Source organism: Carassius carassius, chromosome 4 (genome assembly GCF_963082965.1).
Source record: "Carassius carassius chromosome 4, fCarCar2.1, whole genome shotgun sequence".
Lineage (NCBI taxonomy): Eukaryota > Metazoa > Chordata > Actinopteri > Cypriniformes > Cyprinidae > Carassius > Carassius carassius.
In genome coordinates, this window is record NC_081758.1 from 30,674,960 (window position 1) to 30,688,457 (window position 13,498).

At 35.9% G+C, this 13,498-nt stretch overlaps 1 protein-coding gene across 2 annotated transcripts in view; it reads right to left on the reverse strand.

The window, feature by feature from the left end:
- The window catches only part of LOC132139748 (netrin receptor UNC5D-like), a 209,187-nt gene extending 197,379 nt beyond the window's left edge, over positions 1 to 11,808 (reverse strand). For both annotated transcript variants that reach the window (XM_059548344.1, XM_059548343.1), the window contains exon 1: positions 11,546 to 11,808. In XM_059548344.1, coding sequence (XP_059404327.1) covers positions 11,546 to 11,624 — 79 coding nt within the window. In that variant the 5' untranslated portion in view covers positions 11,625 to 11,808. The remainder of the gene's footprint in view (positions 1 to 11,545) is intronic.
- Between the last annotated feature and the right edge of the window lie 1,690 nt (positions 11,809 to 13,498).

Genomic DNA, 13,498 nt, shown 5'->3' on the forward strand with positions numbered 1-13,498 from the left:
TTACCTGATTATTACATTTCTGTATTTGAATACTACCAGCCTTATTTTATTTGTAACATATTCTGTTGTATTTATCTATGCTTGTAATTTGTGTATTTGTTCTTATTTTTACTAGCTGTTCTCTTGTCTCTTTTATCATGTTTAAACTTTTTTAGTTAATCTAGTAGTATTTGCTATGGTATCAAAGAAGTACTTCGCTATAAATAATAAATTGAAAGCAAGTTAAATTGAAATATTTTTCTTTTCTTGCTTATCCGAAAAAATTATTTAATCCGTGGATCAAAAACCATAATGTGATCCGTTGAACCACTAATCTCAAGCATAACAAAAATTCAAACTACATCAACTTAACTGAAAATAAAGTTAGACTACTTAAAAAACATTTCCAAAAGGTAATGTGCTAGTAGAGAAGACACCTCTAAAAATAGGCCTGAATGTAATAATCACTGTTAAGTTGACAGACCCTGTACCTCAACTGACAGAGTGATTTAGTGTTTAAGTGACATCTGCTAAATTACTGGCATGCAATTTTAGCAGCCTAGCATGGCACTGAATTATAGGCTTTCAGTCATAACCAAAGTACTGCAGATACAAGAGTGAAAGGACCAATACCTTGTGTCCTGCAATTATAAGTGACAACACCAAACCTATTTTACGTCATGTATGTAGCCTCAGACTTTGAAATCATTATGACCTTTGACCTCAGACACATCATAATAATCTAATGACAAAGTACTGCAGTTCCCTCTAGTGGTGAACAATTACTTTGATTTGGCTCTGATATTGTCCCAAACCCCTCACTGATGAAAAACGAGCTCACAGATTTATGTTTTGTTTAATATTTAGTAGATGGGCTGCAGTTAACCTTTCGGCCTGACTGCTTTCAGTGAAGCACTTCATTTAGGCTACATAAATATTTCAATGTTCCTCATTAATTATTTGTACCATGGATGCACAATCAATGTGTTTCCAATAATTACAGTTTATTCTAAATGTATATTCGCCTGCTCACTCATTGATATATTTACACAAACAAATTACACTGTTAGACATGTATTCCCCATTCTGTTGATGTAGTGGCTCATGTTTCCCTGATAAAATGTCACAGCCATTAGAGCTGACATTTTTGCCAGCTCTATATTCATGTGAATAGTCCGAGTCCTGACCAAGACATTCTAACGAAAATAAAGGACAATATTTAAATAACCTCTCTGACCTAGAGTCAGTCAGCTTACATTCAAAAGAGCTCAGGTGTGATTTTAATAGTATTCCCTAATTTGACATTTCCCCTTTGGAAAGTAGGTAGTTTATTCACAATAAGGATGAGCATTATACATGTCGTATGGAAATTTGAACAGAGAGGATCATTCAGATGGGATAAATGGCTTCTATCTGTGTGTCCTTCCAGTGCATGAGACATTAAATCACAAGTCTGCTGAACCTATAAAGAAGAAAAACACAATGAAGGACAAGGTACTGTATGCATGACATGCAGTAAACCTCAGTCATGTGTGCGGTCCAAAAAACATACTTCTAGATGTGCACATATGGGGAACTGCCATAATGGTCCACCCCTAAAAATATTACTTTGAGCATAGAAAACATAAACTACTCAAGTGAAACTTTGCTTTCAAACTATAGCTTTGATTTAATGCAATCAAGCAACAGAAACACTGTACCTAAATCAGGGTCAGATATTGATGAGAAATACAAAATATGTGATTTATTAGCTGTAAAGCTCAGAGGAATACATAGTCAAAACTTGGCCTTGACACCAGGTCTGATAACAAATATGATTGCCTTCAAGCCAATCACCATTTGGGCTGCAGCCAAAAAACTGCATATTTTTGGTGTGTGTGATATGAATTTAATGTCTGATTACATGTTTTGTATAGTTAGTAAAAAGAAAACCTATAAAAGCAAAAAAGATGCAAATAATTTAGTTATCAAATATTGCTCTTTAATAAAAAGGTTATTTCTGACACTGAACTAATGTGTAAGGTGATATTGTAAAGCACTTCATTACTATTTGTCACCATTGGGAAAAACCAAGCTGAAACCTAATACTGTACATGAAAAACACTGTAGAAGAGGTAGAAGTTTGAGAACTAATTTAATGTTTGAAAAAAATATCAGCATCATTTGTATTGCAGTACAGTGTTTATGATCTACTTCATTCTACTGAAGTGATAACAGAATATTCCTGAACTCTTTTGTCCTCTTGTAGTTCTGTGACTCCTAAATGCAGCATCAAAACCACCAGAATTAACATGACCCTTGGTGTAGGTGCAGGTTAAATCAACAAAAAAGCTGACAAACATCCTCCTGGGATGGATAAGAAGAATGTAGTTTTAGTGAGAGGTGGGTGGATCCCACTGTAGGTCAAACTCTGAAACACTTAAGCACTAGAACAAAAGAAAGGGGCAATTGTGATCGAAACTTGGAAAGCACAGAAAAGAAAGAGTAAAATAGCTTGAGGCACTCCAAAAAAAACAGTGATTTTGTACCACTCACAGCAGATCGGAGAAAGTGTGTGTATATAATCTAGAACAGGGATGGGCAACTTTGATAGTGACGAGGGCCAGATTTTTTTCTAATTTATACCAAGGGGCCAGATTACTAATCAACATTCACACACCTTTTACACCTTCTTACTTGAAGGAAATTAAAGAATAACTAATGTGATTTGTTTTTAAAGATTTTAAGTATAAAACCTGTACAGTTATGCTAATTCGGAAGAAAAACTTTGTTGTCTGTGGACAACAAGCAAATGTAAACATCTCAGTTGCATTGTCTGTAAATTTGCAACAAACAAAATGTACAGAGGTCCTTAAGAGGACAGTAAAAAAAAGGGCTTATAAAAATATATATATTTAAAATGGTACCATAAAATAACCTGGTATCTGCAGGATTTTTTAAATCAAATTTAGTACCTTTAAATACCTTTTTAAGATCTGATTTTCACATTTCAGCCTTTAAACAATTTTTAAGAAAAGGGATGAGTCATAAGTATTAATTATTACATTAATTTAAACAATTACTATCAATTAATTATTATGTTAAATAACATATAAATATATCGTGTCTTAATTGTTTCGATTTTTATAATCCATTAGCTTTTTGTTGATCCACTGGTTCACATTTAATAATAGCACAAATAGCAGATGGGCTTATTAAAAAACAAATTCATTCTCTGCCAGCAGGTTTAACTTTCAGAGCGGCAGAATGTAGTGGATTCCCCAGTAACCGCAGTACACAAGGTAGTTTTTCAGTGAAATCGTAGCCTTTTGAAGTTTAATTGACATATTAATCCATGTACTGTAGCAATTATTTTCTTTCCGTCCCCAAAGACCTCTTATAATTTAGAATTTCTGTACCATTTGAGTTTTCATGGCCTTAAATGTAAACAATTTAACTGAAAATGCTTTAAGGACCTGCAGAAACACTAATAAGAACATAGTTCAGTGCAAACATTTCTGCCATGCATGTGGCATAAAGCTTTTGTTAACTATGAATTTTTCCTTTGAAATTTGAGGCAAGTGCAATTGTTGGTGAGCAGGGGTGTGATTTAAATAAAGTACAGATTTCCAAACAAACCAAACATAATGGTATCCTGTTGAACTTGTTAAAAAGATAATCTGTTTACCATATTGACTGGAAAATACTGTTTTCATGATAATTTTTTCATTTATTATTTGCTAATGTTATTGAATGTTTACATTAGAGTGCACACACTTCGCTGAAATTAATACGGGGAGCCACTGGAAAGTAGCGACCTCTCCTGCTTGGAGATACTGTACTTTTAACATCATAAACTGAAACCAATCTCGTAACTTGCTTTTCAAATGTTTTATAATTGATTATCCGATTCTAATATGATCAGCGGGCCATACTAAAAAACACTGCGGGCCATATACGGCCCACGGGCTGCCAGTTGCCCATCCCTGGCATTTCTGTCTGATTTGATGGCCGTCAGCGGTTGGGTAGAAGACAACAAATCCTATCATTCCACTCTCCTTAGCATCATCAAACCATGCGATTGTTATTGTTTTGATAGTCCGTCCTCTAGTGGCAGGTCCTACAACCTGTACCTTTAATGTGTGTGGATAAAACAATTTACTGAAGGACAGAGAGTAATATTCTTGCAGAGCAGACATAGATATATCCTTTAAACCTAACAACTGCTTGGGCAATTTGAACTTTATCATTAAACCGGCTTATAAAAATCTCTTTTGGTCTGAACGATCTGTAAACGCTGATGTAGAAAAGCATAAAGGAGATCTACAACAAATCCATGTAATGAAGATATTTACTGAACACTTTACATAATTCAGGGAACTACAATGCAACAGTGAAAATTAAAATGTATTAAATTGAAAACTCAAACAACGACGAAATCACTGTCAAGGATGCCAACAAGTTATGGTAATATTCATAACAGCAAAAACATTTTTTTTTAAATAAACATCTTAGCACCTGTAAACCAAAATACTTTTCCTTACGGATGGTTTAAGTTCATGTGCATTAGTCAATGCTACAAAACAGAGTGTTTCATTATTCTTTTAACTCTTTGGGCAGGATGAGTTTCTAAATGGTATCCAAATGATGAACAGCATCAATAATAGAGTGACGCAGGGAGAAAGTAATTATGTAGAACCCAGAACTTAGCATTACCTTAGTTCCCTAAACAAAAGGCCAACAGGATTTTCAAATGGCTTTTGGATTACCACAGAAAATAAGGTGGCCAAAATAGGTCTAAATAAAACTACCAGGAGTAAACAGCAAAACTTACACTACATTTAATTTAAACTTTAACTTCTTTTTTGTACGCATATGCTAGAGTATGCATACAGTTGAATGGCTAGCCTTTCAAAGTATACTCCATTGATATTGTGTGCAAATGGAGGCGATCGACACATACACTCTAGAGAGCTTCTTCCATGTCCAGAGTCTGCTGTATTTTTCTAAAAACAGCCTAAACTTAGCTGGTTAAGGCTGGTCTCCCAGCTTGGTCAAGCTGGTTTTAACTGGTTGTTCCAGATGGTTTCCCAGCCTGACGAGCTAAGGAAGTTGTCAAAACCCCTCTAAAACCAGCCTTCTGACCAGCAGAGAGCAACTGAAATCAGTCAACCAGCTTAGGCTGGTTTTAGCGGGGGTTTTATTTTTATTTTTTTATTTTTTATTCAGCAGGGAAATGCAATGACATTTCATGTATCCTTTAACCAACCTCCACTGACAATAGACTGACTTCATTTAACCAACTATGATAATAAAAAACTCTTAATATAAATTCCAACAATTCCAATTTATGTACCCATTTCCCCATTGTATTGTCACAGGTTGGAAAAGCGCATTTCTTCCTCAAACACAATAGATCCATTATTGAAACTCAGTGAGTTTGATCATGGCACATTTGGTTACACAAACAGTACAAATGGCTTGTGAAAAAGTACACATTGTCTATATGACACTTTCTGCTGTGGAGAGATCGCTAAACTCGTATGTTTTCATCATCAGCGCTTGTTTCACCAAAAGTGAGCACGCAGAGACTGCACAAATGAAATCAAATGGGAAAAGCTCTGTTTTGGGGCTTAAAGCTCTTAAGATCTGGCAACTACAAGCATGAACGCTAGTGAAGACTTGTTAGCAATGCAAGATAATGCAGATGCCAAATTAAAAACAAGGATAAATAACGAGTCGGCCAATATCGTGACGATTATTTTTAATTAATTGAGAAAGGTGGATATCGTTATCGAGAATAAGAGTGCTTTCACACTTGGTTCACTTGCCTGGTCAGAACCCGAGTTCGGTTGCTCCCCCTCCCCCTGCCCCCACTGGACTGTGTTCATATTATTATATAATATTTGAGTCCGAACCGCGGTTTTGCTTGCGTCATCAAGCCAGCAGCTGTTTACCCCATTGCTTGGTAACGACAGCGCAGGAGAAGGCGGCAAATGCATAACATTACTCTCTGCACTTTTATGTATTACGTTTTTGAACTGTTCGTTTTGTTATAAAGCTTCGGTACATAACAGCACTTGCGTCTGTCTTACGAATGTACTGAAAATGCTCTAAAGAATGTTGAAGGCGAACATAAATAAGATGTACAGCTCTTTGCTTGCAGCACATCAGTCACGCTCATCAGGAAAGTGAGTGAAACACACACACAAACACACATTTTCATCAAATAATTTGTCATTAAAAGCGGTTCACTTCCGCGATTTGGTACAATTGCGTTCACATAAGCAGCGAACCATACTAGAGTTTACATGAAACGTACCCCAGACCACCGTTTTTAAGCGGACTCGGGTACGGTTCGTAGGTGCGCATCCGAGTACGGAAGACATCGTTCGCATCATCCAAACGAACCGAACTCTGACATCAATCGAACCCGGGTGCGCACCAAAAGTGCTAGTGTGAAAGCACCCTAAAATGCGATTAATCGTGCAGCCCTACTAGTAAATATTCATATTTAACCTTGAGGTCAAAACATATTGTGCATCTCTAAAGATAAAAACTGTATGCATTTTCCTGACATGCAACTCCCTTGTTATTGTTTTAAATATTGAACTACCATTTTCAGCTACAGTATATTAAATCCTGCCGGAACACATTTTGCTGCCGGCAAAAATAAATAAGTAGTTAGAGTAATTCTCTAAATGTAAATATTTTAGTTAGCTACCAAATAAATCATGCAATGATGGTCACCACAGTCATTTTTTTTTTCCAATGCTTCCGAAGGTCTAACACTTATGACTAACACATAATATCTCACATGTTCAAATATTATTATAAGTGGTTTTGCTAATATTGCAGAATGTACTAAAGCTTCTGATGAGACCAGATATTACCTTGCATCTTCATAAGTTTGCATATCCTTAGAATAAATGGAATTTGAATGACAATAGTGTTGAAAATTAAGCCTTTATACCTAGGCCTATATCTTGTATATATAAGTCTATGCTTATACCATGCAAACACTTTTACAGACTTCACATTAAAGGATGAGGCTAGGCACTGCACTGATCATTATGAAGAGGTGGTGATGAAAACCTGAAAAAAGCCTGATCAGCCCACATTACTTCTACTTTAGACTAATGAAGTTAAATTCACTCTTCACCATCAAAAATAAATAAATATTTACACAGTGAAAGCACATATAGGAGCACAGTGAAAGCAGTCCCAGCATGCTCATATTATTTTCTGCACACTAATAAGTATAGCTAAGAGTTAAAGGATTAGTTCACTTTCAAATAAACATTTCCTGATAATTTACTCACCCCCATGTCATCCAAGATTTACATCTTTATTTCTTCAGTCGAAAAGAAATTAAGGTTTTTGATGAAAACATTCCAGGATTATGTTCTTTATGTATGGCCCGCTGATCATATTAGACTCGGATGATCAATTATAAAACATTTGAAAAGCAAGTTACGATATTGCTTTCAGTTTATGATGTTAATAGTACAGTATTTTCAACCAGGAGAGGTTGCTAGTTTCCAGCCGCTCCCCGTATTAATTTCAGTGTAGTGTGTGCACTCTAAGGCTACGTTCACACTGCAGGGCTTAATGCTCAATTCAGATTTTTTGAAAAAATTCAATTTTTTTGCAAGGCTGTTCACATTTCCAATTAAATGCGACCTTTTGTGATCTCCTGTGTGAATGTGAAATGACCCAGAAGTGATCCGCATGCGCAGAAGAGTACTCAACGGCCAACGACGTCACTCGTTGTTTGCGGAAGTAGCTAAACATGGATGTCAACAACAGTGTAGTCAACAGCGGAGCTCGTTTAGCAATATTAAAGTTATTTAAGCAGCATCGTCCACCATGGTTGTTGTTTATCTTCTAATTCCCGCCTACTTCAATGCAGAATTATGATGTTTGTAGCGTATCAATGACGTACGGGTCAGATACATGTGACCTGGCCGTTCAGACAGAGGTCGCATTTCAAAAGATCGGATACGTATCGGATTTAGGACCACATACCCAAGTGGCCTGGGTCGCATTTGAAAAGATCGGATCTGTGTCGTTCAGACTGTCATGAAAAGATCAGATACAGGTCGCATAGGGGCAAAAAAATCGGAATTGGGTCGTTTCAGCCTGCAGTGTGAACGTAGCCTAATGTAATACCAGACACAATACTAGACGAGGAATAAGGGTCTTATCTAGCGAAAAAATCAGTCATTTTATTAGACCCTTAGACCCCAGACCCTTATGCCTTGTCTGGTATTGTGTAGAACCCTTTGAAGCTGAACTGAAACTGTCATTTTGACCTTCAACCGTTTGGTAGCCGTTGAAGTCCACTATAAGGAGAATAATCCTGTAATGTTTTCATCAAAAACCATAATTTATTTTCAACTGAAAAAAGAAAGGTGTAAACATCTTTGATGACATGAGGGTGTTTACATTTAAATTTGAAAGTGAACTAATCCTTTAATAATGCTCAAGGTTACACTCTCTAGGTACTTTCTCTTCCCTGATTTATTCCATCAAGCCTTCTGAAGGCCCTATATGAGACATGTTTTTCCTTCCAAAAAAACAATGATCGATCTGTAATTTCCTTATTTATCAACACATATCTAATTAGGACCTAATAACAGTTTCAGGCAGAGAATCATAATTTTGCACACACACACAAAAAAGAAGGTTGTGCTTTTTTTTTACTGAATTTCATCTGTGAGTGTTCAGTCCATTAGTTTCATTTAAATGTAAATTTGAGCAGTGAGCAGTACTGCATTGGCACAATGTTAGCATACCTGAGCTGGTGATGGATTTTTATAACTGTGGGGAAAATACACAGAACCTCTATCGCTTCCAGAATCCAGATTGGCTGCTTTCTGTCATTGGGCGGTCCACTTGTGGAGTTTGGAGGCTTGACAATTTCACTGCTAAAATTAGCTTGTTGCTACTAAAACAGCATTGCATACGTGGGCAATCATTTAAATTCAATCTAAATACTTTAGCACAAGGCAAAAAATAAACGCAGTTCTAATCATGCCACAGAGACTTTTTCTGTGTCCATCTGCTCAAGTATAAACCATACTTATACACAATGCACAATAAAATACTTGAACAACTATGAACAAACACTGGCTGTGTTTTGGATCAAGTGCCAACTGTAGTTTGACTTTCTTATATACAATATATGTTGGCAGCAATAACCACATTAACTACATCTGTTAGTCCAATTTCACAAAAAAAAAAAAAAAATGAGAGAGAGAGAACTGTATGATTCCAGTTAAACTAAATGGTTTTATGTGACATTTAAATTTGAAATTATCATTTTAGTCTGACTGAAATGTAACTTTTGCATGTAAATGTACTTTATGAATTAGAAAATTAAAGCAAAAGTGTAGTCACATCGCTGCCATATTTTTAAGTGTATGGCAAAAGTAAACAACTTCTAATGAGGATTATCAGAGATCTAGCTGAAAGTGTATTGAAAAAGGCCATGTATTGTCATATCAGAGATCTTTATATTCTTGCTGAGGTATATGCCTGTGTGAGAATGAGAAAACACTGCAAACATACCTTTTCAATAGTCAGAATGAGTTAAGGCACCTCCGCCAACTTTTAACTTTAACATTATCTTTGAAGCCACACTTTAGCTTTCTTTTTTCAAACTTGTGCTAAACCCTTAATTTATTCATGTTTGCACAGTCTGTGCCGCCTTCTGCTAGAGAAAAAGAAAGCGAACCATCGCGTGCCATTATGTGGGATCCATGTGGCACGCATGCCCGAATGGATGCATTGAGAACCCTTTTAAAGTTTCATATAGGCCCCATTGGGCTTGCTGAGAGCAGTGTAGCACGCAAGAGGTCTCAGTTCCTGACCCTTCATATGTGTTGCACTCATTGTGAAGATATGATGTTCATCCACACTGATCTCTGAAAAGCAAAATCTAACAAGCTTCAAGACATCCAAGACAAAAATAACAAGCTGCCATGGCATACAAGATGACCTTCTGTACATCTTACACAGACTTAAGGCACCTCCAGTCTTTTGTGAGAATTGGATAATTTTAAAAATAAGTAAAAAAAAAAAGGATTGAATTCACAAAGTTCAATGTTTGATCAAATATATTCAAAAAGTTTACATTTAAATTTATATAAATTCATATTTTCAAAAGTTTTCCATGAACATGGAACTCTGCAATAATAATAGTAATAATAATAATAATAATAAATGTTTTTTTTCTATTATCAATTAATAATATAAAACATATAATACGCAGCTATACAATTTACAATACCAACACCTTTCTTACACTTACTCGTCATATTTTCCATCACATATTATTATTATTATTATTATTATATTGTTATTATTATTCTTTTGTCTATAAATAAAATACAAAACCTTTAAATTACTATAATTACACAACTACCATCACATTACCTGACAGTCCATCATCTTCACCTTAATCCACACAAGTCAAGTGTACAGTATGTAAAAAGGCAGCAGGACTATACTGCTGAACATTGCATTTCACTTCATGTTATTTTAAGTGATATTAAGAATCGAGTCGGCTAACACAATAAACTCAATATAAAGGAGTACTTCACTTCATTTAATTCTGTCATCATTTACAAAACCCTCTTCTTGTTCCAAACCTGCATGAGTTTCTTTCTTCTGTTAAACACAAAAGAAGATATTTTGAAAAATGTTAGTATCCGAACAGTTGATGTGCATCACTGACTTCCAAAGTAGGAAAAAAAAAGGTTGTGTAAGGTTGTGTAAACGATTACAGAATTTTCATTTTGAAAGTGATGTGACATTCAGCCAAGTATGGTGACCCATACTCAGAATTTGTGCTCTGCATTTAACCCATCCGAAATGCACACACACAGAGCAGTGAACACACACACACAGGGAGCAGTTGGAGGTTCGATGCCTTGCTCAAGGGCACCTAAGTCATGGTATTGAAGGTGGAGAGAGAACTGTACATGCACTCCCCCCACCCACAATTCCTGCCGGCCCGGGACTCGAACTCACAACCTTTCGATTGGGAGTCCGACTCTCTAACCATTAGGCCACGACTTCCCCAGGAATGTGAATGTGTTTGGATGTGAACTACTCCCTTAACCGCTGCATTTAGTGAATTTAAGTGTCACAATAATGATATTTGGTACATTTGAGTTAGGAGAGAGGTATTTAAATATATGGCCGCCTGTTGAACATGGACTTTCTATTAAAAAGCTTAATGCTCTCCAGCTCTTCATTTCCATTTGTTCAGTTTGTGTTTGTTTGTTTGTTTTTGTTTTCCTAACGAACCTGGCACGGGTGGTGTGGACAATCTGCTGCTCTCTTTCAGAACAGAAAGTTATAAACTGTCCATTTCACTGTCAGTCTCAACAGTGTTTACATCCCACCTTTCAAATATATATACAGTATAAAAAAATATACAGTGGGCAAAACGGGAAAACAAAAAGGTCTCATAACATTCTCTATCCAGCATAAAAGTTGAAATAATGACTACATGATATTTAGCATGTTATAACACTGTAAATGTCACAACGTATTTTCTCCCACGTTCAGCTCTTACCTCGACCGCTGGCGCTTGTTGCACAGAGCGCGAGAACCAAGATGATCTCTCGCCGACGTCCCTTCACAGTACTTCCCATTTCTTTCTGTCTCTCTCTGGTTTGACAGTTCCTTATGTTTTGCTCTAACGGTCTCTCTCACTTTAATGTTCTGACATCTCTCTAAAAACCTCATCAGACATCATTCCTGTGCGCCGAACTTCAAACACCGCACCCGCTTGTGCTCTGCTTGAGAGCCTTGTTCTAGTGCACTGAGATACTTGCTGAGACTTGCAGGTGCAGCACGCTCACTAGCCGAGCCTGCCAATGGCTCATCGTGGTGGGCGGAGTCACGTTCACCACACGCATCAGTACCAGTCAGATGGGAATATTCGTGGGCTCAGGACTCTTTTACTGTCTATGCTCAGGACTATATAACCTGAATTTTGATGTAGCTTTTGAAGTGCGTCCGGAATCTAATAGGTAGAAATCTTGCTACATTGTCAAAAACAAAAAAAAGTTAACTTCAGCAAAAAAACTTTTTAATGCTTAAAGACCTTGCCAGCTGCTGGATTTCCTCAAATTTTTTTATATAAAAATAGTTTGACTGCCTCTCCCTCTATTTAATAAACAATTTATTTCAGTATTTAATGGTACAAAAATGTTTATTACTTTTTCTATATATGTGAACATTTATAATTGAATGTAAGAGCCTTAAAGGTTTAGTTCATCCAAAAATGAAAATTATGTCATTAATGACTCACCATCCTGTTGTTCCAAACCCATAAGACCTCCGTTCAACCTCGGAACACAGTTTAAGATATTTTAGATTTAGCCCGAGAGCTTTCTTGGAGTTCAGGAGATTGTCTTGACCAGGACCACACCCCTAAATGCATTGAAGCAACTGCCATGTGATGGCCATATATATATATACTGCCATATATATATATGACATATACTACATGTATACTAAAACATTACTGCAAATTCAGTATAGCTCTATAAATAAATAATATTGATTAACTTATGTTTCAGACAAAACTGCTCAAGCTCTTTCATATATTTCTTATCTGTCCATGAAAATAGTATTAAATGAAATCAAAGCACAAAGGATCTATGTTGCCAAGCATTGCACTGGAATACAGATTCCACTTTACTCCATCTCAACTCCACTTCAGTTTTTTATGCCCATTTCATGCTCCCAGCATGTAAGAGAGACAAATCCTGTTACTTTATTTGCCAGAGAAAACAAAGATGTTTAGACTTTCAAAAAACCTGGGATGCTGTGAATATAGTATGCAGTGCAAAATCCTACTGCTGTCAGACTAAACTTTAGGAACATATCTAAATTGTTTGTATGATATCAAAATGTAATGCAGGCAAGCCTTGTTTGTTTTTTGTTTTGTATTGTTTATATATTTTTGTCTAGCAAATATTTTATTCTGTAAATAGTAGCGTCTCAAAATCTACAGAACTGTAGAATCACTTAGCACAAATAAATGTATATTATAAATACTCATATAGCATTGTGTAATGTATACCACTAATGGAGGAATGTGCAAGCATACATTATGGTTCACAATAATGCAATAATCTCCCCTTTAGTTAGAGGCACTGAGTAAGAAACAATTTACATATCCAATAGACATAAATGATGCACCTGGGGGGTTTGAGAAATTTGAGATACATTTGAGAAAGCAATTCAAATGTATAATGTGAATAACCTTTCATAGTGGGCGGCATTTAGAAACATAACGTTTTTCTCTAAACCAAGTTATGCAAAAGAGGAATATCATGCATTCATTGTTTACTACCAGAGGAAAACTGCATTACAAAGTTTGACGAAAAAAGAGTTGGTATGAGTATTTGTGGAAGTTTGTATAATATTGTGCTTCAGGGGAAGTTTTATTTCATATGAGGAAAGGTAGAAGTCAATATTTAAATAGACATATTTCTATATCTGCAAGGACATTTTA